This window comes from Uranotaenia lowii, chromosome 3 (assembly GCF_029784155.1).
Source record: "Uranotaenia lowii strain MFRU-FL chromosome 3, ASM2978415v1, whole genome shotgun sequence".
Classification (NCBI taxonomy): Eukaryota; Metazoa; Arthropoda; class Insecta; order Diptera; family Culicidae; genus Uranotaenia; species Uranotaenia lowii.
The window spans coordinates 230,832,247-230,857,843 of record NC_073693.1 but is presented as its reverse complement, the minus strand read 5'-3'; the positions used below and the strand labels follow the sequence as shown (position 1 = coordinate 230,857,843).

At 41.3% G+C, this 25,597-nt stretch overlaps 2 protein-coding genes across 2 annotated transcripts in view; one reads left to right on the top strand and one right to left on the bottom strand.

Moving 5' to 3' along the window:
• Positions 1-8,891, top strand: part of LOC129755598 (uncharacterized) — a 379,672-nt gene extending 370,781 nt beyond the window's left edge. The window contains exon 13 of the mRNA XM_055752171.1: positions 8,084-8,891. Coding sequence (XP_055608146.1) covers positions 8,084-8,374 — 291 coding nt within the window. The 3' untranslated portion in view covers positions 8,375-8,891. The remainder of the gene's footprint in view (positions 1-8,083) is intronic.
• A 7,313-nt stretch (positions 8,892-16,204) lies between these two features.
• LOC129751721 (glycylpeptide N-tetradecanoyltransferase) lies at positions 16,205-24,936 on the bottom strand. Its single transcript, XM_055747387.1, has 4 exons — positions 24,801-24,936; positions 24,363-24,688; positions 23,619-24,301; positions 16,205-17,121 (listed from the first exon to the last, which is right to left on the bottom strand). The coding sequence occupies exons 2-4, from the start codon at positions 24,655-24,657 to the stop codon at positions 16,552-16,554; spliced, it is 1,548 nt and encodes a 515-aa protein (XP_055603362.1). The 5' UTR covers positions 24,658-24,688; positions 24,801-24,936; the 3' UTR covers positions 16,205-16,551.
• Positions 24,937-25,597: the final 661 nt, after the last annotated feature.

Here is a 25,597-nt window from a genome sequence, read left to right as displayed (position 1 = left end):
ACCACAGCCGTCCGCGCGGCGTTCCCTTCGTCCATCACCCTCCTAAACTTCTCGTCAAACCAGTCGTTCCGTCGAGTTCGCTCCACATAACCGATGACGTTCTCCGCAGCACTGTTGATGGCTGTCTTGATGGTATCCCAACAGTCCTCGAGAGGGGCTTCCTCAAGCTCCCTCTCAGCCGGCAGTGTTGCTTCGAGCGATTGCGCGTAGTCTGCGGCGACTTCAGGTTGCTTCAGTCGTGCGTTATTTAACCGAGGAAGGCCTCGGTTTCGTATGTTGTTCACTAATGTAAGGCTGGCTGTTAGCCAATCGGTAGAAAGTGCTGTGAACCCCTAACGATCCCTAGGGTCGGCACGCTTTCCACAAATACTATGTTGCAGGGAAGTTCGCGAAGACTAAGGTAAAAATCCAAGGCTTAACAATTAGTACCCTTTATTGATGTGCAGTTTCACCCACCACTTTCTTATCACTATCTAACCTCTATTTCCGCGGGGACGTACTCCTTATTCCTCCTTCGGCGTCGAGCTCAGGTTCGTTGAGGTCAGCTTGGAGGTCAGCTTGGAGGTCAGCTGGTTCTTGCTGAGTGTATCCGGCCCCACCTTGGGTGCTGAACCGGGCACTGTTGGTTCTTCAATGGTAAGCGAAGCGGCGCGTGGCAATGACGCACCTGGTCTCACCTTGGGTGCTGAACCAGGTACCGGAGCAAGTCAAGCCGACGTTGTTGAGGTTGTCGATCGACGCTGTAGGGTGTCGCACAAGGCGCTCTCGGGTTGAGTTTAAGAGAGTTTTCAACTCGATACAGCTGGGTTCTGTCAATGTTCAGAAATAATTTAGGGGATGATGGTTTTGGGCAACGACAAAATGGTGGAATGTTAACTGTTGTTCAGAGTTACGCACTGTAATGGTTTCCCGGATTACGGGTAATTCTGTTCATGGTGATATTTCCTGTCCCTTAACTTGATGGAACTTATGGATAGCTAATATAACCGCAATCTGACTTTTAGTTCAACAACTTTGTAGTTTTCACTAAAGCCCTTCATCAACGTACACGGTAAGCGAAAATTACCGAGTTCGGTAATTTTGTTACCGACATCCTAACATGTGTAAATCGTTAAACTGTTCGGTAATTTTTTCGGTAAAAAATCAACGAACATCGGTAAAACGATTCTTCATTTACCGATGTTCGTTTATTTTTTACCGAAAAAATTACCGAACAGTTAAGTAATTTACACATGTTAGGATTTCGGTAAAAAAATTACCGAACTCGGTAATTTTCGTTTACTGTGTAGTGATCTGTTCGCGAACGTTTTTCAAAATGTCAGGTCATTTCGTCTTGACCGGCCTTGAACCATCCCTCGATCTTTGCCCTCATTCTTCGCTCGTTTTTCGCTTCGCCTTTACGCCATATCGCCGTGTACGTTGGCGGCTAACATCTCCTAGAGGCCCTCTGGTGGCGGGTTGTCGAACGAACTGTTTCGCCGGGTTAGGGTGGCTTGATGAATTACCTCGCCAAGGAGAAACCCTTAACTCCCACGAACACCACTGCCCCATTATTTAATTAATCTACAGCGAGATCACTACGACCTCCTACGAATGACTTGCAACGCTTACACTAGCTAGAGTTTTCGGTGCACCATCACCAGATAATGGTCTGACTCGATGTTGGCGCCTCGACACCAGGGCGAAAATTTCCCTTTATTCGTCTCACTCCAACAAATTTCAATTTCGAGCAGTTCACTTTCATTACTCGAATGAAAGTGAATCCTCTCATATTCACTGCTGGAGTGAAAGAAAGAAATTCAAAAGTCAGCAGAAGAGAATTTCAATGATGCTTGAAACTGCCCGCAATCAGTGTCATCAATTTCGACGTCAAACGAGACTTTCAATGCAGGCAGCAAATAGCATATAGCAGCAAATAGCATATAGCAGCAAATAGCATACACACACAAACACAAACACACACACACACACACACACACACACACACACACACACACACACACACACACACACACACACACACACACACACACACACACACACACACACACACACACACACACACACACACACACACACACACACACACACACACACACACACACACACACACACACACACACACACACACACACACACACACACACACACACACACACACACACACACACACACACACACACACACACACACACCAGTCTCGTGGCAACAGATTTCTTGATGTTTTTGTTGATGCGTCTACCGGCCGTGTCGGCCTGGCACCTTGTGCGTCTTCAAGCAATTGTTGGTATTTTTTGTGGGTGCGTGCGGCCGTGTCGGCCCGGCGCCGTGTGCATCTTCAAGCAATTGTTGGTGTCTTCCTTGGGCGCCAGCAAATTGTTGATGTTTATTGTTGTTTTCCAGCAGGCATCAGCCGGCTTTGTTTTTGGAGGTATGCGAGTATACGCAATGAAACTTTCATTGAAAGGGATATGCTCGAATTTCGTTTTGAAATGAAATTGACGATTGCCAGTTTCGAACGAAGGAGACCGAGGTGAAAGCAGAGTGAAATTAGCGTTTGCCGAATGTGAAGAGAAGCTGGTGTGAGAGGGAATTGACTGTGAAGCTCTTTCGAATGACGCGTTTTGCGCTCATTTTTGAGTGACGATTGACGATTGAAAGTGAAATTGCCAGGGCCTGCTCGACACACTCTGACGATGATGTCCGAGAAATGCCAGCTGTCTATCAAAACATGGTCGATCTGAGATTACGTTTGGTACGGTGATCTCCAGGTGTACTTATGTAGGAGGCGGTGCTGGTAATACGTACGGCCATTCATTTGGAGGCGGCGAAATCTATTAGTCTTATGCCGTTTTCGTCGATCAGCTGGTGCGCACTGAAGCTTCCAATTTTCGGCTTGAATTCCTCCTTCTGGCCGACCTGAGCGTTAAAATCCCTGATGACGAACGTGATATCATGTTTTGGACAGCGGTCGTATTACGCTCCAGCTGGGCGTAGAATTCGTCTTTGTCGTCACCGGTACTTCTGTGGTGAGGGCTGTGCAAGTTGATGATGCTGATGTTGAAGAACCGACCCTAGATTCTCAACCGGCACAATCGTGGATCGATCGGCCATCACCCGATCACGCGCTTCTTCATCTTCCCCATCGCCATAAAAGCTGTTTTAAGCTCGTGCTTGTTGCCGCAGCTCTGGTAGATGGCACCACCATCTGGATACTGTAAAAGACTTCGGATGGTGTCTTTTAATATTAAAGACCGGTTTTCACAACTTTAAATATAATTTATTTAAGACAATTTTCTCTACGACCTCCAACATTTCTTTCGTGGTTCTTCTGTCTGCCCGTGTTGCCAGTTGTTCATTTTGACCTATCTTACATGCTTTCTTTTCTTTAAAGTTTAATTTATTCTCCTTATCTATTGAAATTCATCATCGTATCTTTTCGGCATTTTAACTGTACGACCACTTTTGGTTTTATAATTAACTATATTTTTCTGCGCCTGAGGGCTCATCGAAAGATCATCAGAAATTAAACTGTGATCCGAACTCTCTGAGTAATCTGAACTAACTTCTTGATCACTTATTTCATTATCAATATCATAGTAAACGGAGCAATCAGACATCTCAGAGTCATTATTTTTGGTTTCCTTCCATTCAGAAACGCAGCTTGGCAGGAGGTTAAGGGGAGGATTTGATATTGTTTTAGCAGAAGTTTCAGGACGGATATGTCGAATCGACTCTTCACAAGGCAAATCCAAATCAAAAGAGTTTTCAAGGGTGTTACAGGTCTTCACTATGAATTTTCGATTTCTACGGAAATGGTTGCCGAAACTATCCTTTATCATGTATGAACGATGATTAATCCTTCGCGTAACCTTCCCATAATACCATTCTTTTCCCGATTTCTTGAACATGACTAGATCACCCTCCATCAAAACTGGCAATACCTTCGCATTTCGATCAAAATATTTCTTCTGCTTCGCTTTCTTCGATATTATTTTCCGTTTCACTTCATTTTCGCACATAAGATACCGCTCCAATGATTTAGCAGCAGTAGGAAGACGAGTTTTTAGTTGGCGCCCAAAAAACAGCTGAGACGGCGAGACACCCATTTCACTATTTGATTTTGCAGTTTGATTGGAATAACTAACCGATGTTCTTTTAACAATAACCCATTCTCGAAGTGTAGTTCATTACGAAATTTGTAAAACAGCTGACACAGTTCGTCCAATCGGTGATATGATGGCCATCCATTCTGCACGTATTCAACTATGCGACAGAATCTTTCGTCTTGAGCGAGTGTCTCTTTATACAGTTTCATATTATCAGGGGATAGACAAACACGCTGTGAAATGTAATGTATCATACCCGATAGCTCAGGACACAGATCACTACTATCAGAGAGCGGAGCACGAGACAAACAATCAGCTACGAGCATATCCCTCCCAGGAGTGTATTTAATCGACATATAGGGATATTTTAACAAAAACATGAACATGCGTTGCAAACGAGGGGTAACATCATCAATATCTCGCTTTACAAGTGACTCAAGTGGTTTGTGATCCGACTGAACCATAAAACAACGACCATATACAAAAAAATGGAATTTACTACAAGCAAAAACGATAGCCAAGAGTTCTTTTTCTATTTGTGCCCATTTTTGTTCACTTTTAGACAGTGTCCGAGATGCAAAGGCAACAGGTTTACTGTTTTGCATGAGTACACTCCCAATACCATCTTTGGAACTATCAGTCTGAATCACTATAGGCACATCGGGATCAAATATAGCCAAAGTAGGAGTAGACGTTAACGACGATATGAGATCCTGGTATTCACGCTCGTGATTTTCGTCCCAACACCAATCAACCGTTTTACAAGAGAGATTACGTAAATGAGCCGTACGCTGTGATAGGTTCGCTATGAATTTACCCAGGTATTTCAACAACCCCAAGAATCTAAGGACATCTTTTTTATTGGATGGTTTTGGCATATCAATAATTGCTTTGACGTACGAATAATCTGGTTCGACTGTACCTCCCGTGATGATGTGCCCCATAAACTTTACTTTATTTGTTCTATACTGCGTTTTAGCAGAGTTGAATCGAATATTGTTAGCACGAGCACGCTCTATAACCATCATTAGTACTCTATCGTGTTCCATGTAACTTTCACCAGCCACAGAAAGATCATCAAAATAGACGTCAACCCCGGGAATATCACCAAATATTTGAATCATTCGCTTTTGGAACATTTCTGGGGCGCTACAGATTCCAAAAGGAACCCGATTCCACTTGAAGCGCCCAAACGGAGTCATAAAGGTAGTTAGATTTGAACTTACATCATCGAGTTCCATCTGCCAAAAACCACTTCGCAGATCTAATACAGAGAAAACTTTTTTCTTACTTAAACGGCTAAGGATGTCTTCGGCTTTTGGTATCAAAAAATGTTCCCTTTTTATGCAAGCATTCAGTGGTTTAGGATCCAAACAAATGCGCAAGGACCCGTTAGGTTTCTCCACTATTTGCATGTTGTTAACCCAGTCAGTAGGGTAATCAACTGGACTTATTACATTTTGTTCAACCATCGACGACAATTCAACCCGCAAACGATCATAGAGACTCATAGGGATACGTTTCTTGTAGTGCAAAACAGGTACAGAGTTTTCTTTAAGTATGATTTTACAAGTGCCAGGGAATTTACCCAATCCCTCAAAAACATCAGCATATTGTTTAAGAAATGCCTCCTTATCAGTAGGTAACTGATCTGCACATTCTACAGAACTCACACGTTCTATTAAACCGAAATCAATACACGATTTAAGACCTATCAGTGGCTCGAAATTATCATCTACTACGAGAAATTTAGCTTCGTGAGACATTTGTTTCTCCGGATCATAACAATTTAGCAGAACCTGTCCATGAATGTTAATTTTATTAGAACTGTAATCCAAAACGTTAAAAGAACCTTTGCGCGATATTGGGAAATTCATTTGTTTGATAAATTTAATGGGAATGCAGTTGACATCTGCTCCTGTGTCAAGTTTGAAGACAACCGGCATGTTCCGTATCAAAAATCGTTTAGTCCACCTGGCATTATTGGCTCCCTTAGTTGCGGTATTTACTCTAAAATAACATTGGATAGTTCTAATTGATTTACCTTCAGTAAAATTTTCATCGTTACCTGCATCTACCCAGTTAACGCTACGAACAATCTGTTTCCCTTTTTTATTTTGATTTCGAAAATCAACAAATCTTTCAACCCCTTCGTTGTTGCTTCTGCCACCCATCTTAGCAGATCTGCAGAACTTTCTGTAGTGACCCTGTCGGTCACAATTGTCACAAACAACATTTCTTGCAGGACAATAGCGCCGATGCTGTCCATTATATGGTTTTCCGCAGTTAAAACATTCAGGTGATTTCACAACAGCTATTTCACTATTTTTAACTTCTGGTGACACTCCCACTGTGTTTACGTGACTACTTGGAACCTTGTCCAACAATTGTTTGTTTTCGTTAGCAGCTTCAAAAATTTTACAAGTGTCCAAAACTTGAGCCAAGGGCTCATCCCTCCCATCAAGCAATTTTAACTGAAGCTTTTTGTCTTGAACACCCAAAACAACACGATCGCGAAGCATACGGTCAGCATATGACGTTCGGCAGTTCTGACACTCATATTCACAATACGCAACTTGCGTACGAAGTTCGGTCTCAAAGTCGGCAAAACACTGTTTTTCTTTTTGTCCAATGTTATTGAATTTAAATGCTTCCATTGTAACATTTTTTCTCGGAAGACAGTACCCATCAAAAGCCAGTATCACCATTGCCAACGTTCGCCCCACAGCAACATCACGTTCAGCAGCAACATTTGATCCAGCAGCACTACTCGACCCAGCAACAGCAGCAACATTTTGATCGAACATAGTTTCCACATCTCCGGTGTTTGGAAACAGAGTGTTATAAATTTCCACTCCACGCTCTCCGAGAAGCCACAAAAAGGTAGCAATTTTGTTTTGCTCTTGCTCTCCGTTTTTGTTGTTGGCTATCATGTATATATGAAAACGTTGCTTCCACTTTGGCCATTCCTTTGCCAAGTTCGTGCAATCCAACGCCTGTGGTAGGCGACCTTCTTGATGCGCCATTTTGACGACACTACTGTTACACTCGCAGAAATGTTCAAGTGTTTACACACACGTGCACAAAAAAAAACACGTTTTCTTTTCTTTTGCGCAGCGACAACTTTTATACTGAAAATCCTTGATTCATCCTCTTTAGAATCATTCGCACTTTAGACAAACACTTCTGACACCATGTAAAAGACTTCGGATGGTGTCTTTTAATATTAAAGACCGGTTTTCACAACTTTAAATATAATTTATTTAAGACAATTTTCTCTACGACCTCCAACATTTCTTTCGTGGTTCTTCTGTCTGCCCGTGTTGCCAGTTGTTCATTTTGACCTATCTTACAGATACGTTCGTACCGTGGACCCCTCCAACATACCTCCTGCAGTACTACGATGTCGAATTGGCGGCTATACAGTTCGTTGGAGAGCACGTGGGTACTGCTCACGAAATTTAGAGATCGGCAGTTCCATGTTCCAAGTTTCCAACCGCTAGTCCCTTTTCGTGGCGTGGGTCTTTGTCGATTTCCATCCGAAATTTGTTGTTCGTAGTTCGTCGCTTGTTTTTTTTTTTGTAGTCACGGGCTCCCAAAACCCGCAGCTAACCCAACTATCTCGCTGGAAGACCGTCGTGATGCTGCTGTTTTGTGTCCCGAATACCACCAGGACGTTGTTGAACTCCACACGCCGCCCCTGACATGGAGAACAGACGCCTAAGTCTGCATGCGACCAAAGCATCCACCGGGGTTGGGTACCCGATCTCCGCTAAGGTTGCTTGCACCCTAGTAAGCACCACGGGGAGGTAGAGAATCGGAGTTGTAAGACAAGAGGTGATATGCAGCTAGAAAAACAGAATTTAAGTTATCGATTAAGTTATCTTCTTCGCTAAGAAATATTTATCCTATGATACTCTGCGAAGACGTACCTACTCATTTTTGTTTTTAATCTGATTGTTATCCTTTTACAGGTGAAATCGAAAGCCTCAGCCAAAACGGATGCCAAGCTGGAATTCCGTTGCACCATGGAGCGGCTGGCGAGAGACCTGAAATTACATCGCATCACCCCACAGGAGCTGATCAAGGTGGTCCTACCCTCGAAGGCTATCAAAAACGAACGCATCTTGGAGACGCTGATGTACCAGGCCAACAGCGGAATGTACCGGATACAGGACAGCTACCTTGAGGCGTGCCAACAGCGGCTCCAGAAGCAGGACTCGCGCTACAGTGAGTGGGGAGAAAGTTTCGACTGTGGCTTATAGGACGAGGATCAGCTGTAGTGAAACAGCTGATCCTCGTTCCAAATTCACTCCCAATACCGGATACATGACCAACCCAGCCAGCTTTTTCACCACGACTCATCACGACAACAAACCTCGCCCCGAATTATCGACTGCCCTCGGATGGGCCCTGAGAAGTCCAGCAAACAAAATGGAATTCGTTGTTATGTGTTGACCATGTGTTTTAGAGCATCTAATAGGAAATTGTTGTTCTTTTCTGTTCAGTGTCTACTCACTTTTCGGCGAAAGCAAGCATAAACCAAAAACAAAAGATCGTGTTAAATTAGTTGGATTTTTATATGCCATAGAGTGCTATCGTCATTGTTGCAAATGCGGATCAATCAACACAAACAGACAAGCTTCAATCAATCAAACGCGATACCCAATAGAGGAAACGAAAATAATTTCGAAGGAACAAAGTAACAAACAAACAAACAATGCGCTGTGTTCTCCGTTTCATGTGCTAATGTTAGGAAAAGGGTAACCATTCACAATAAAACACAAAAAACAGTCGCGCGTCGGCCACTATGAGGTTCACTGACCTTTAGGATCTTTGTTACTAGATTTATGTAAATCGAAATGACAGAATAACATATTAAGCGAAAAAGAAACAAATCAAACTTTCTACATGGCTGTTGATTATATTGTAATGAACTATTATTATAATTATGAAGATTATTACTGTAGAGAATATATACATATACTCAGAATATCGCATGAAATATTGATAACGATGGCAGCAAACCGATTGAACTACTATAAGGCGTTAGTTTGTCTTTTGACAGATCTTCTAAATGCAGATTTCTTTTACTTTCCAAAAAATGACGAACATTTAACTCGTCAGTGTTGTTTTGACAGGATTTCATTATCAGCCAGTGGAATTATTTACTTGTTTCTTATATTATCTAAGTTGCCTATTTTCAGGATAAATCTTATATCAATCTTTTGTAGAACCCAGTGTTCGGTACATAAACACTAATCCGCTAATCGATACTCAGTTCAGCAACTTTTGGTTGGCGAATGAACTTTACCTATATCAACATTGCAGTTGGCGGACAGTTATTGAAAAACTTATTCGGTATAACTGTGTTCGATGTTTACTTTAGGGCTCGAACTAGCGTACATCGGCTCAGGAGGCAACTGACTTGTCAAATGAGCTACATCTCAAGCCCGTCCTTTTAATTTATCTAGCGAATAATAACGTTCTGCTTATTCTAGACACCCTCACTAAAGATCGCTTTATTTTTTATTTGGCCAGAGACGAAATTGATCATTATTTCGTCAGTATTCCTGTTCAAAATTTTATATCAGGTATTTCAAGGATGATTTCAGCTAACAATGTTATGTTATTTTTTAATAGTTTACCCCTGTATTTATGCAACTAATTCGAGCATGAATCAAGGAAAAGATGAAAAAATCAAATTGGAAAAACAAGAACATTTTTTTTATCTTTATTTTAAGAGTTTACAGCCATAGGCTGGTTCACCTTTCAACAAGAATATTATCCGAACGTTTAAACAATACTGTAAATTATGATTTTTTCATTTTTTTTTAAACCGCAAGTCTTTCTGAAATGAACATTCGTTATTTATATTTGTTGAGTCGTCTAGCATAGGAGACAAGAGTACTTCTGTACGTATATATACCATACACTTTCACCCAAACCAACATGTTTGGCAGAAAATGGAAAGCTTCCTCTTTCATTTTCTTCCCATACATCACATGTACGATTCAACTACCAGCAGAACTATTTTTCCGGCTGACCGCATTGAAGCGATTTTACGCTGTCCTGCTCTTTCGCAGAATAGACCAGTACTTATCTCAATCCGCATTTAAGCGACTGGTCTATTTCGTTTGCTTACACCTGCTTCAAGCAGAATGGTTTCAGGCAACAGATTTCTCGCATTAAAGCGACTGAACCATTTCGATACTTCAACTCTCTTTCTCTATAATATTCTTCCTCTACAGACAATTACTTACCTAGTTGGTTCGCCATTTTGATTCTCGTCGCCAGTGTAGAATCGTAGTGTGCCGTCAGGGAGGAAATACGTCTTTCGTGCTTGCCTTCTAAAACACATCTAACTTCTCTTACTCTAGTCAGTCAAAGCCTAGGCCTGAGTCTTGATGTAAGACGGGTACGGAAGGGCAAGATACTACACTCACTACCACAATCATCACAATCATGCCTCATTGAAAACGTTCGCTTTCTCCTTCAACCCACAACTCTATGCCAGTCACAGATTTAACCACTATAATTCAAGTATCTCGAAAATGCCCCGATATTTGGATCACCTCCAACAACAATCAGATCGCCAGAATGTAGGCCAATGCATAACTCTACCGGGTGCATTTATTCTGGTTTCCGTCTGAGCATCCCGCGTATAGATACATGGCTTCCCATATGAACACAACAGTTCACTTAACACTCATCCGGTTTACCTACCAGACGACCATTCACAAACCATGGCAGCCTCGGATCATGCTGAACAAGTAATAGAAATCTCTAGCAAACACCACATGCCCCAGAGACTCCCTCGCATTCGCAACCAGAACTACGCCCAAACTCCCTCCTGGCTATGCAACAGGTCTGCAAAACAGCACCTTTCCTCGACTGCTGTGACAACCCTTAACCATTCCGTTCCTCACCATTCTAGACGACTCAACAATATTTTGGCGCCTAATCTATAAGGTTCAAGGATTACTTTCAAATCAGTAGAAAGCGTTGTTCAGAGTTTTTATAAGAAATCGTTGATCAGAGTTTTAACAAGAAATACTATTTGTCCCATATTTTTGTTATGTACACTTTTTGAACAACTAAGTGCTAAAGTCAAACAATAATTCTTCTTTCAACATATGCCAGAGGTATTGAAGGAGCGTATTTATTTATTTATTTAAACCTTCCAGAAGCCTAAACTTACAACAGGCCATTTTGTTAATTTTAAACCAATTGTTGATCCCGACAATAAAACTTAACTAAACCATCATAAGTAAGCAAATGCTGACAGCTTTAACCGTTACCCTTCTTAAAGGCTTTAGGAGATATTTTTGTCTGGATATTAGGTTTACCTTTAGTTCAAAACAAACTCGGTTGCATAAATATCCTATAGAAAGCCTGCAGCAGTTCTGTTCTGTTCAAGTTTCAAGTTCACGCAGCCATGTGCCATAAGCCAAATCACAAATACCTAGCTATATATTTACTAACGGTACGGTTTCTTCCCATCCATTAGCAGCAGCGAAACGTAACGCAGTTAGATGATCCTCTAACAGTAAGCATTTATCAATCATGTCGAATTAAAAGGAACAACCAACAACCTAAGAGAAAAGACGTAACCATAAGTTTTCGGGACTTATGGAGCCACCATTTCTGGAATTTAATGTTTGTACCGGTGTGGATGCAAGCGTGCGCCTCTCGAAAAGTTTGGCTGTGCGAAGTGCGAATGTTTGAATCGATACGAAACCACTAGGGAAACAAATTCGAAAGCCAAACTATTCGGCTAGCTAAGGCAACAACAAAAATAGAACCTATTCGACTGTGTGAATATGTTGAACTGAACGCAACCCAAATCAATAAGCTAGTGTGGAACTTCTTAAGAGCTGGACGTCGGAAACTTATAACAAAAAAACACAACACACTGTAAATAGTACTCGAAATTTGTATAACAAACCAGACAAGATTTAAATAGTATATATGATCATTATTGAATGTTTATATATTGGAGAGGATATGTGGCTGAATATATACATATATATTGAAAAAAAAATAGATGGAGAAAAAAAGGGTTGTTGTTTACTTTTCAATATCACATTCACTTTTAAATTTGTTTTCATATACTTCTACATTTGAAATTTAGGACTGAATTTGAAAGCAAAGTTTTGTTTTAATTATAGATTCTTGAAAAACAAGTTATAATTACAAAGCTTTCATAAATGCAATGCTTTTTAAACCCTGAAGGTAGGCTAAATTCAACATCCATGGGGCAGTGGGAAATAGGCATCAACATTTTATTTGGTTTTTTTTTCAATAAGGGCTGTCCCAACGGTAGATGCAAAACACGCGTGTTTTGCAAACCGCGGTTTTCGACCACGCTAAAACATTTCGGCTGGCACCGGTGGCGTATATTGCTGTTTTAGCACAGTTATCGATTTCAAAATTCCCAACAGTTATACGCCTTTGTTCCAAATTCATGCAAATTTGGAACAGGATTTCAAAATATACGACAGACCGATTTAGTTCACGGTGAGAAAATTTTAGCCAACAATGATGTCTTTCACACATGTTTGGGTAACATTGGGTGTGATAATAGTTTCTTTTTGAGATATTATTTGAATGTTTTTTTCGCTTCAACCAGCCTATACGTAACATAAATTGAGAATAGATGTTAATAAAAACCATACCAAGTATAAATAATAGATGTCACATTATTCTCGATTTAATATAATTAAATAAAAAGCTTTTCATTTGGGCTCGACGAATTAGTGAATCCAGTTAGCGTTCTAAAATTTGAAAAAATAAATGAAAAGAAAATGTTAATACTTTTTCGGTAAATTAAATATTTCATTGTTTATGTTTATTGTTTGTTCTATAATTTTTGTTTTATTTGAGATATTGAGAGATTTTTAGTTTCGTATAGATTGCTCGGAGTTTTCGTCAATAGCAGCATATTTTTCTGTATCCATACATAAATTTACAAAGTGAAACAAGTTTTTGTCAAACAAAAATGTCGACAAATCAAACGAAAATTTCCTTTGACTTTGGGATAAACATTTCTCATTTCCTTTATCAATGTCAGCAATAACTTGAAAAAAAAATGCTTTTTCATTTCATTTTAACAAACCCTTATTCCATTGATTCATAGCAATTTGATTGAATTAATTGAAGAATTGTTTCAATTGAGCTTTTTTCCTCGTTGTGTAGTCATTTTTGCTTATAAATTAATGTAATCCTGGTAGAATAGTTGAAATCATTGTTCTGTCAAAAAGAATATTCGTAGAATTAATTTTAAGACAATTAACCATGAAACTCAAAGCTTATGCAATTTTTCTAATAAAATTGGTTTTTTCTTCTCAATTATTGAGTGTCTGCAATGAAAGTGTTTCCGTTTTGAATTTGCTCCTACACCGGTGGGGAGTGGGTGTTTTAGCCGATTCTAAAATTTCAAATTGTGCTTAAACTGGTATACTTAAAACCAATATTTACGCCTGAACCGTTGCAGGTGCTCTAATGAGGACCAGTATGCCTTCATTGCATTTTTGAGTGCATGTGTACTATACTCGCTAAATTTGAAATACTCAGAGCCCGGCTACCTTTTACTCAGACGTCGCCACATGTATGAAGCAGCCGACGGCTGATCTTAATCAACTCAAATATCAGCGGAAAATTTACTCAGACTTCAGAAAATTCGGCACTCAGAGAACTCGAGTGCTGGAAGGTGACAACTGAGTAAATGATAATCAGTTTGTACGAGGCGGTCGGACTTGGTTGTTTTCGTGCAGCAAAAACTAAAAAATGTACATTGTGAATATTCATTCTAAAGGTAATTTCTAGCTATTAATCCGATATTATTTTTATTACAGGGTTCGGTGACGAAGGTGGTCCAAATACAATTGGCATAACGGCATAATATTACGGCATAATGAGTCTCGGAAGCCGAAACCCGATGGGCGAAAAAAAAAATTTTTTTTTTGAATAAAATGTGTATGCACATCATTTGGACTTTTGTTATTCAGCAAAACAACAAATCCATCATTTGTCTGAAAAATAAAAAAGGTTTTTACTATTCTAGCATGGAAAAAGCGGCCAAAAACCGCTTCAGAATTATTCGCGCATTCTGAGTAACCATGGCTCAGTTGTCGCGAAAAGGGCTGTTAGTCAGTTCTGAGTAAAAGCCGTTTAGTCAGAACTGAGTAGGTGCGGTTTTGGCGACAACTGAGTAGCCGTCACTCTGAACTGAGTAGCTGAAAGTTAGCGAGTAGCTTAACCCGAATTGCCCCTACAAGTAAACTAAAAGACGAACACGAAATTATTGCGACACCGAAAATGTCATGAAAATTTTCTTATGATGTTCAGAATCCAACCCATATTTTAGGGTAGTTTTATACATTATTTACTTAAAAAATCAATAGAAAAATTAATCGGTGGAGACTTGAGTGTAAAATTGAACGCATTTTCGCTTGATTCCCTCCATCAAAGTCTTTACAGTGTCATCCCGTACCAGTTTCTCAGTTTTTTTTTCCATTTTCTTAACATGTCCTTCTCGTCTTTGACTGTCTTCTTGCTCTTCCGAAGTTCCCATTTCATTATTGCCGGGCGCAGCTCCGGAAAGTTTGGCGGGTTCGTGTCTTTTGGAACAAAATGGACAGAATTGGCCTTATACCACTCCAGGACACTTAGAATAGTGGCATGATGCCAAATCTGGCCAAAATAGAGGAGCTTCGTCGTGCTGCTGCAAGAACGCCAAAGGCTCTTCTCGAGGCACTCAGATTTGTAGATCTTGCCATAATTACTGTGCCCTTTGTCACGTAAGGCTCACTCTTTAGTCTGCAAGAGCAGATGGCCTGCCAAACGAGATATTCGGAGGTGAACTTCGACATTTTCTTCATCTTACATTTGTCGTCCACATCGAACTTGCTTTAACCTAGGGTTACCACATACGTACTCTTTTAAGAGTACATGTACTCTTTTTCGATCGAGAAATGAGCGTACTCTTCTTTTTGCGATATGTTACCGAATGTACTCTTTTTTGTTGAAAGACATTTGATCAGAAAAACCAACGTGTTTTTTCCATTTTATGAAGTTATTTCACATCTTATGTAAAAATTACGAAAGGAGTCGTTATAAACAGTGAGCGCGATAAGCGCCTTTGAGTATGCAAGCAGTAGTCAATTTGCCCAAAATTTAGTTGTAGTACAAGAATATTTTAAAAGAAAATTTTTAATTGTCATGTATGTCACATAACATAACATAACATAAACAGTTTTCGATTGAATTGTGCCACCTTAGATAGCACGAAATATGTACATTAGAACCCTGCTTATCCAAGCTACTATTTTCATTCAAAATCCATGTAAAAATGTGTTTTATCATCACGATATATTGTTAAAGTATCAAATCATGAGGAAAAATGTCCTTAATGGGTTAAATTCCTAATGAAAAGGTATTAAATTGACACGGCAAGTTCAAAATCTAAACTTGCCAGAAACGCCAGGTAAAAAGAAAAATAAAATCCATGTATTTAAGAACGTAGCTATGCGCCTGAATGATATGCAAAACCAGAGCAAAAGGATTGGGTTTATCAATGTATTTCGTTTCACCCAAGGTTTCACTTATCCGAGGTGGTCCCTCCCCCCATTACCTCGGGTAAGCTGGGTTCTAGTGTACATCCTTTTGCATACCATCCGGGCGCAAAGCTTGATAAATATTAGGATCTTGGGTCAACCTGATGGCTGGGATAACGCGGGAGCTCAGAAAACTGGAATTCGGCTGAACGGGGTTCTACTATTACACGTTTCTCCTGACTTTTGAATAAATGATCTCAATGTACTCTTTTTGATGTCGCGGGATATGGTTACCCTAAATTCTAAGTACTTCAAATTGGCGTAAGTATACTGGTATAGGTAAACACCTGAATTCGCGTACCAAGCCGCAGCCTACATAAAGGCGCAAGAAGTATGAAGTAGACGACAGTGCAGAATACAATACAGTAGAGTTGTTATTTTTCAGGTTTTGAGTTGTTTCGTCACTTATTGAAAATAAAGATGATTAAATCAGGATTTTCTTTTTTTTTCAGTTCCAAGGAAGCTAAAACTAGTAGGTATTTTGTTTAGAAATAGACACGAAAACTAGGCTTTATTATTGTTTACGTTGTTTATAATAGACTTCCAGTATTTTTCACCTTCGAATGCAACAAATCAAGAACGCGTTCCATATGCTTACCCCAAACTTTCGTTACAAATCTGGCAACCCATCTTACCTCGAATATAATGTTATTTTTCGCTAGTTACATCCTATAAGACTGATATACGAGTACCTTCGTCAATCGTATGCAACAGAGTCTTCTGACACCCTTAGGTAAAGCTCCTTGATCGAAATATCCAAAAAAAAAACCTCCCTCCTAACAAAAAAAAATCAAAATCAAAAATATCAGCAATCAGAAGATCGCTTATAGAAGAATCAAGCCAACATCCAAAGGTTCCATGCTCGGACAGCGCCAGTTATACAGATAGTACTGTAAATTGCCGTCACCGATGCCAAACTTCAGTTCAACCAGGAATTTCCTGTTCTCCATCAGGTCCAGTGCGTTGAACACGTCAAAGTTAAGATTACGCGCCGAGATCAGCGCATCGTTGATTAGATCTAGCCAGGGCGTCTTGGTCGATACGTTGTAGAAGCTGTAGGCGGCCTTCACACATTTGTGAACCGCATGGTGCATCACCGTCGATGGCAGTGTGTAGTAGCTGACCATGTCCGTTATCTCTCCGGTGGCCGGATCTTCCACCACAAAGCAATCGATGATACCGTCCTGCGGTAAAAACCAGTGGCGGAACTCGTCCTTGTCGAAGACCGGTGTCAAGTTGAACTTGGTCATGTAGCGTTCCAGCAGCAGCCGGGTTTCCTCCAGGTCCGATTCCTGGAGCTTCCGGAAGCCGGGCGTTTTAGGTGCGTCTGGTAGTTTGTACAGTTTAATCGTTCGTTGCATCGTCATGTTGCGCGAGATGTGCGAGAATTTCACCTGCAGGTATGGTCGAAAATTTTGTTAAAAAAATTCTTCGAGAAAATTGAATTGGTTAAAATTTAAATGTTTTTTTTTTTAAATTTGCCTATGGATAAGAAAAGATAGTATAGAAATCTCATTCGTCTCGCAACAGTTGACGCAAGCGGTTGTGTTTTTTCCCCGTGAAAGTTAGTGAACCGAATTGTGAGAAGTTGATACCAACCAGTGAGTGGATACCGTCCGTGCCGTTCCGTGTTTCCCGATAGATCCGGTCTTATGTGCCGTTCGTTCTGGGAGAAGGACCAGGCACGAGATTGTGTCACAGCAGTGTTCCCCTCGGCCATTATAAGTGATAATCATCGTTGGCGTTCTCCAGCAGCGAAGACAAAAGACCGAGCTGTAGATAGTGGAAAGTCAACAAAAGGCCACGTTGGCAGCAGGTGGTATAGGGTATACCCAATAATAGGGTTACCCAAAAATCCAAAGTTGGATTTTTTTTTTCCAAAAAGTTTTTTTTTTGGTTTTTTTTTTCTTAGTAATTTTTCCCTTCTCTTCTTTTCTTCCTTTTTACCCTTTCGTTTTTTATGCTGAATCTTTATTTATATGTATACACTTTTTTTCTCCACAATTTGACCTTAATTATTGGATCTAATTTTGATAACTTTTATACGGTTTCGTTCTCCACTTACCCATTAGCTAGGGAAGTTACCCACTAATGGATGACGGCGGCGAGGGAGGAAAAAAACCTCCCATCCGAGAGGCACTTATTTCCGAGGATTTTTTTTCCGATGAATCTGACCATGACATAGCACCTAATGTTCCCATGTATATATCGGACACCGAAAATAACCCTTCTACTTCCCCTACCCCTCAACCCTGTCGACTATCGATTTCACCGATTCCCTTTACTTTCGGCAAACCTTCCTCAACCTCAAATGTTTCCCCTCCAATATCAAAAGCCCCGCTTTTAGAGTTGCCTAAACCTCCCCCTCGTCGTCGGGTTTACCAACCTGAATCGACGGGACCTTGGGTGGTTTACATCCGGTCCAAACCGAATGGGAAATCACCCAATGTGATTTCAATTGCACGGGACCTTGATCGACCTTACCCTTCCGTAATAAGCTACCAGCCTATGAGACCGCACAAGATGCGCATTGTTGTTGGTAGCTTGAAGGAAGCGAATGCCATTGCTTGTGACCCGAAGTTTACGATCGAGTACCGCGTTTACGTTCCCGCTCGTGACGTGGAAATCGACGGAGTGGTAACCGAAGAGGGTTTGTCCGTCGATGATCTGGTGAAGTCCGGGGTTGGCCGATTTAAAGACCCTGGTCTTCCTACGGTCAAGGTGTTGGACGCGCGACAACTAAAATCAGCATCTGGCGAGGGGGAAGAACGAACATTTTCCCTGACGAACTCCTATCGCGTTACCTTTTCCGGCACTGCACTTCCTGATTACGTTGCGATCGGGAAGGTTCGTCTACCTGTGAGACTTTATGTGCCTTCGGTCATGTTCTGCCAGAAGTGCAAGCAGTTGGATCATACGGCCGCCTACTGTTGCAATCAGGCACGTTGCTCTAAGTGCGGGGAGAAGCATGAGGAAGATTCGTGTACAACACCAGCAGCAAACAGGTGTTTGTATTGCACTGGGGAAGCATCTCATGCTCTTTCGGCGTGTCCGAAGTACATATCGCGCCGGGAAAAAATCAAGACTTCTCTAAAAACTCGTGTCAAAAAGTCCTATAGAGACATGCTAATAAAGTCTTTACCAATCGTCTCAGAAAACCAGTTTGGCCTTCTAAGCGAGGATGAGTCCGAAGGGGAGGATCCATGCGAAGGAACATCAACTGGGCCATTTTTAAAAAATAATGTTTCACAGGCTCCAAAAAGGAAACGCACCACTAAAACACAAACCACATTGGCTGCCAGTAAAATTAAAACTAAAAGAAATCCTCAAAGTGGAAATAGTAATTCTTCCCCTCCTATTCAGAATCCTCCGGGTTTTAATCCATCCCCGAAGGACTTCCCTCCACTTTCTGGGAAGTCAAAACCCCAGGCTTTCCTTCAGAATTCAGGCCCATCAGTAACTAACAGGAATGCAACAATTTCCAGAGAAGCTGCATCTGATCCATCGTCGAATAGTTTTCCCAGCTTTTCGGCTGATGGTAAGATGAAATTCTCGGAAATTGTTGCGTTCATCCTGGACTTTTTCAGTGTACCAGCAGGATGGAGAACTATGATTAATATGTTTGTACCCCTTTTGAGAGAAATTTTAAAAAAGAAAGCTCTCACCATGACCCTCATTTCAGAAACAATTTCTTTTGATGGCTAATTCATTCAATGAGGGAAGAGAAATTGTTTCTGTATTACAATGGAACTGCAGAAGTATTCTACCAAAATTAGACTCTTTTCAAGCTTTGGTACACAATTTGAATTGTGATGTATTCGCCTTATGTGAAACTTGGCTTTCTCCTAACGTAGATTTCAACTTCCACAGCCACAACATTATTCGCCTGGACCGTGATGGTCAAAGAGGGGGTGGTGTTCTTTTGGGGATCAAGAAATGCCACTCTTTCTATCGTATTCCACTACAACCATCTCCGGGTATTGAAGTCGTTAGTTGCCAAGCTAGAATAAAAGGTCAAGACCTTTGTCTAGCCTCGGTTTATATTCCGCCATCTTCAAGCGTTAGCCGGAACCAATTGGCGAATATTATTTCACTTCTCCCAGAACCCCGGCTAGTTCTGGGAGACTTTAACTCCCATGGCGTGGGCTGGGGTAGCTCACGTGATGATGAACGTGCTAACATTATTTATGAGCTGTGCGACGACTTCAACATGACTGTCTTAAACAATGGGGAAGTGACTCGAATTAATGGATCCCAATCACAGCATAGTATTTTAGACCTTTCTTTAGCTTCTTCCTCTCTGAGTTTGGATTGTACGTGGAAGGTAATCCAAGACCCTCAGGGAAGCGATCATTTGCCTATCAATATTTCTGTCATCAGTGGTCGTAGTCCACCCGAAGAAATCAATATTCCTTATGACCTCACAAGGAATATAGATTGGAAAAAGTATGCATCGGACGTCATTGAAGCCATTGACTCAACAGAAGAACTGCCTCCGGAGGCAGAGTACAGTTTTATTTCCGGGACAATTGTGGACTGTGCAATCGGGGCACAGGTCAGACGGAATGAAAGCTCGACGATACAGAAACGGCCTCCCACTCCGTGGTGGGATGGAGATTGCTCGCGCGCGCGAACTGAAAAGTGCAAGGCGTTCGTTGAGTTTCGCAGAACCGGATTGCCAGAGAAGTTCCAACGTTACTTGGCCTTGGAACGCAAGTTCAAGAACTTGATCAGGGGCAAGAAACGGGGGTACTGGCGGCGATTCGTGGATGGGTTATCTCGAGAAACGTCTTTGCACACGCTTTGGAGAACGGCACGAAACATGCGAAATTACACTCCTTCGAACGAAACTGAAGAAAGTTCAAGTCAATGGCTGACACAGTTCGCGAAAAAGGTCTGCCCGGACGCAGCACCAGCTCAGAGACACTATCGGGATACAGAGAATAGTTCCGAAACGGAGGATCAATTCTCGATGGTCGAACTTTCACTTGCGCTCTGGTCTTGCAACAATTCAGCTCCCGGACTGGACAGAATCAAATTCAACTTGTTGAAGAATCTGCCAGATACCGCTAAGAAACGCTTGTTGAATTTATTCAATAAGTGTTTGGAGCTGAACATTGTTCCGCATGACTGGAGACAAGTGAAAGTCATCGCCATACAAAAACCGGGAAAACCAGCTTCTGAATACAATTCGTATAGGCCGATTGCAATGCTCTCGTGTCTCCGGAAATTGCTCGAAAAAATGATTCTTTTTCGGCTGGATAAATGTGTTGAATCAAACAACCTGTTGTCAAGTACACAATTTGGATTCCGTAGAGGCAAGGGTACGAACGACTGTCTAGCATTACTTTCATCAGACATTCAATTGGCGTTTGCCCAAAAAGAGCAGATGGGGGCAGTATTTCTGGACATCAAAGGGGCATTCGATTCGGTGTCCATAGAAGTGCTATCAAGTAATCTTAACTCTTGCGGACTTTCACCAATATTGAACAATTTTCTATACAACCTGTTGTCTGAAAAAATCATGCATTTTAGTCATGGAGAAACCAACGTTGAACGCATTAGTTACATGGGTCTACCCCAAGGCTCATGTTTAAGCCCCCTGCTATACAACTTTTATATCCGAGAAATCGATAATTGTATCGCACAAAATTGCACGCTACGACAGCTTGCGGATGACTGTGTTGTTCACATCACAGGTAAAACAGACACTCAAATAAAACCTCCTTTGCAAGAAACTCTAAATAACTTATCACATTGGGCCAGGAATCTAGGTATCGAGTTTTCACCTAGTAAAACCGAGTTAGTAGTTTTTTCAAGGAAGCATTCCCCTCCTCAAATAGAGCTCCTTATGATGGGTAGAACTCTAACTCAATCTCTTAGTTTTAAATATTTGGGTGTCTGGTTCGACTCTAAATGCCTCTGGGGAAAACATATTAGGTACTTGACTCAAAAATGCCAAAAGAGAATCAATTTTCTTCGAACGATTACTGGAACCTGGTGGGGTGCTCATCCACAGGACCTCATCAGGTTATACCAAACAACGATACTGTCGGTCATAGAATACGGAAGCTTTTGCTTTGGGTCAGCCGCGGATACCCACTTGATTAAACTAGAACGAATACAGTATCGTTGTTTGCGTATTGCCATGGGTTGTATGCAGTCGACACATACGATGTGTCTCGAAGTACTGGCGGGAATAATGCCGTTGAAAAATCGGTTCTTCGATTTATCGCTACGTTTCCTAATTCGAAGTGAAACTATGAATCCTTTGGTGATAGAAAATTTGGAAAGGCTTATGAATATTAATCCGCAAGTAACATATGTAAATAATTATAAAACTTTTAGTCAATTAGAAATAAATCCTTCTTTATTAAATTCGGACACGAGTCACTTTTACCCGAGTAGCAGTTCCTTGATAAGATTCGATCTGTCCATGACCGCTGACATCCGTGGAATACCAGATCACGTCCGACCCAACATTATTCCTTCAATCTTTGCTTCAAAAGTACGTGAAATTGATCCTATAAAAATGTTCTTTACTGATGGTTCTAGAATCGACAATGCGACTGGCTTCGCAGTGTATAATGAGGGCTTTGAAGCTTCGTTCAAGCTTCGAGAGCCATGCTCCGTTTACACTGCTGAACTAGCCGCTATTTACTGCACCTTGAAACACATTCGCACACTGCCCGCAGACCACTATTTCATCTATTCGGATAGTCTCAGCTCCGTTGAGGCAATTCGATCGATGAAACTGATGAAGCGCTCTTCCCATTTTTTGCTGGAAATTTCAGGGATATTGGGCGCTCTGATCGAAAATTCGTATAGGATTACCTTAGCTTGGATCCCGTCTCATTGTCTTATACAAGGCAATGAGAAGGCGGACTCATTGGCTAAGGTGGGCGCGTTACAAGGTGAAATCTTTGAGAGGATAATAACTTACAATGAATATTTTTCAAAACCTCGCACTTTAGCGATTAACGCTTGGCAGTCTAGCTGGGATAATGGCACAAAGGGACGTTGGCTCCATACGATTATCCCTAAGGTTCCGACGAAGGCATGGTTTAAGCATTTCAACATGAGTCGCGATTTCATTCGCGTGGTTTCTCGGCTCATGTCAAATCACTGCCGGCTTGACGCGCACTTGTTTCGTATACAACTAGTTACAAGCAATGTTTGTGTTTGTGGGGATGGCTACCACGACATTGATCATGTTGTGTGGACGTGTGAACGGTTTGATCGATCGAGGGCTTGGCTACTGGATACCCTTAGGGCCCGACGTAAACCACCTGGTGTTCCAATTCGAGACATCTTGGCAAAACTTGATCTTGAATATTTGTACCCTATCTACAAATATCTTAAAATGTCTGACTCGGTCGTTTAGTCCTCTTACCTTCACATCTTTCCCCCTGTATATGTACCCTATTAATCTTGGCTTCGTTTAATTAATAGAGTAACCTCTCATGCGATGGGTCCGACAAACTCTACCAGAAGGCTGGCCAGGAAGACGATCACCTGGAGTAGCTATCGGAACCTCAGCTACAGGAAGCCACCAGCGTACCCAGATGGAAATTTTTATAGTGAACCCTAGACGTTCCCCTTCCCTCTCCTAAATTAAATTTTAATCTAACAGTTGAGTCGCCGCGACTATTACGGCTCCCCCTTCTACTAACATAGATTAAGAAAGTGATACACTCGGCAAAACGAAACTTTATAAAAAGTAAAATGCCTTAATAAACAAACCTATGATTAAAAAAAAAAAAAAAAAAGTATAGAAATCTGGTTTCAATAATCTTTTGATCCTCTTCCGCCCTGTAGTCTTAATATGACACTCCTTGAACTTGAAAAATCTGAGACGGATGAAGGTTTAAAGGTCATAAAAGGTACTAACCTCTATAAGCTTTTTTGGATTGAGCGATCGATGCCAGTACCGGCAGGAAGCAACCGGCTTCGGCAGCACCACACCGGCTGTGTACACAGCTTGGAATATGCCGGTCAGATTGACGCGTCTAGTAATTTCCCGAATCAACACCGGTGCCAATCGTTTGGAGCGTAGCTTTTTGTGCACGCACAAAAAGTTAATCTCAACCATTTTTTGCGTCTTTTGGTGGACGTTAAGCGTTCCAGGAATGGCTGAAATGAATCCGACCAAGCGGCCAGATTTAATCACCCGGACACCACAATGCCAATCGGCACGCCATCCCGGAGGCTGCAGGGCCCACTTTATGAAATTGGGTTGATAATCGAAACGGAACATGGCATCGTCATCTTCGACATAGTTCTCGTTCAGCAGAGTGTACAGCTCCTTCAGCTGCAAGGGATCCTCCAGATTCAAAGTGTCCCAGGTAAATCCATCCGCCAGAGTGTAGGGTTCGGCTCGGATCTCACTAATCGGTTTGTCCGCTTCGATCGGTTCATTTACGGCTATGGTTTCGTCCATACGCGGCACCGGCTGGGTGGACCAGAACTTAAACGATTTGTTCAGGGCCTCCTCGGGAGTTTTCGCTGGCTTCAGGGAAGTCAGCTTCAACTGCTCGATAACATTCATCAGCATGTCCTGGTTGGGCATTTGACCTATGAAGAGGAACACAAAGATGAGACAAGGCAAATGACAATCAAAATCATATAAATTCACCCGGTCCAGCTTTCAAAGATAATCCGGAAGCTTCTGCGCTATCGGCGGAAGTGGAAAATTGCACAGCTGGGCCACCGTCACTGTCCGGTTTTGATGAACCACCTACTTCTACGGCCACCGTTTCCGTTTGGGCCTTGTTCTTCTTTTTCTTTTTGCTCTTGGCTGCCTTTCCGGTACCTTCATTGGCTTCCCCAGATAGTTCGCCGTTTTTTAATCCTTCGGCAGATTTCGGCTCGGAACTTATATCAAGGCCATCAGTGGCCGATGATGACACAGTAGTTTGCTGGTCAGCCATTGAAAATCTTTCAGGAAAACTCGCGCTGTACCTGAAAACAACCGAAATTATATCGATTTTTTCTTACTTGAAAATCTCGATTCGCTGCAGAATAAGACAACGAGTCGCCCTTCAACACAATCGGACCGCGGAATCACACTTACGGCTGGCAAAATTACAGCGTTAGCACGCAAAACCGGCTAACAATTAGAAAATCGGATTTTTAATTCAAGGACGATATCGGCGGATCTGCTGATACCGGAGCACACCGAAAGGAATGATTTTTATTAGCTGCCAAAAAAAAAAGATAGCGTAGAACAAAGACTCGAAATTGATGACGAGTAAAACGTAAAAATGATGCTTTAATTTGTTTTTTTTTTTTAATCAGACACAAAAACCCTTGCTCAAATCCTGAATTAATTTACGAGGTCAGCAGCAAATATTTTAAATTAATTTCATAAAAAGTTAAACTACTAGTAAAACGGTTCCTATCTTAGCTCTCCACTGTCTCAAGATTCGCAAATTTTGATGTCAGATTGCTGTCAAAGTATACACTGAAAAAAACGTCATGTCGTTTTTAATGGAACTGCCACGGTTTTAAAATTGAATTCGTAAAGTGTCTTATATGTGCTTATATTTCAATTTAAAAAAAAAAACGTTATGATTCTGTGCAGAATTATGAAAATCAAAGGGTTTATTCGTGCAGGGTCACCCCCAATTGCAAAGATCGCGGTTTAACAGTTATCAAACAATAATTTTTTATTGTTACAATTAACGAGCCTATAGTAAACAAAGAGACGAAATGTCACGATTGGAATTTTTGATTTTCTGTCAGTGTCATTCCAATCGAGCAAAACCAAGCAGTCTTAAAGGCAGCCCTACAGCAGGGTTGCAAGCTCATTATTTCAAAAGGGATCAGATTGCGCTTCTTTGTTTACTATAGTTTCTTTAGTTACAATGG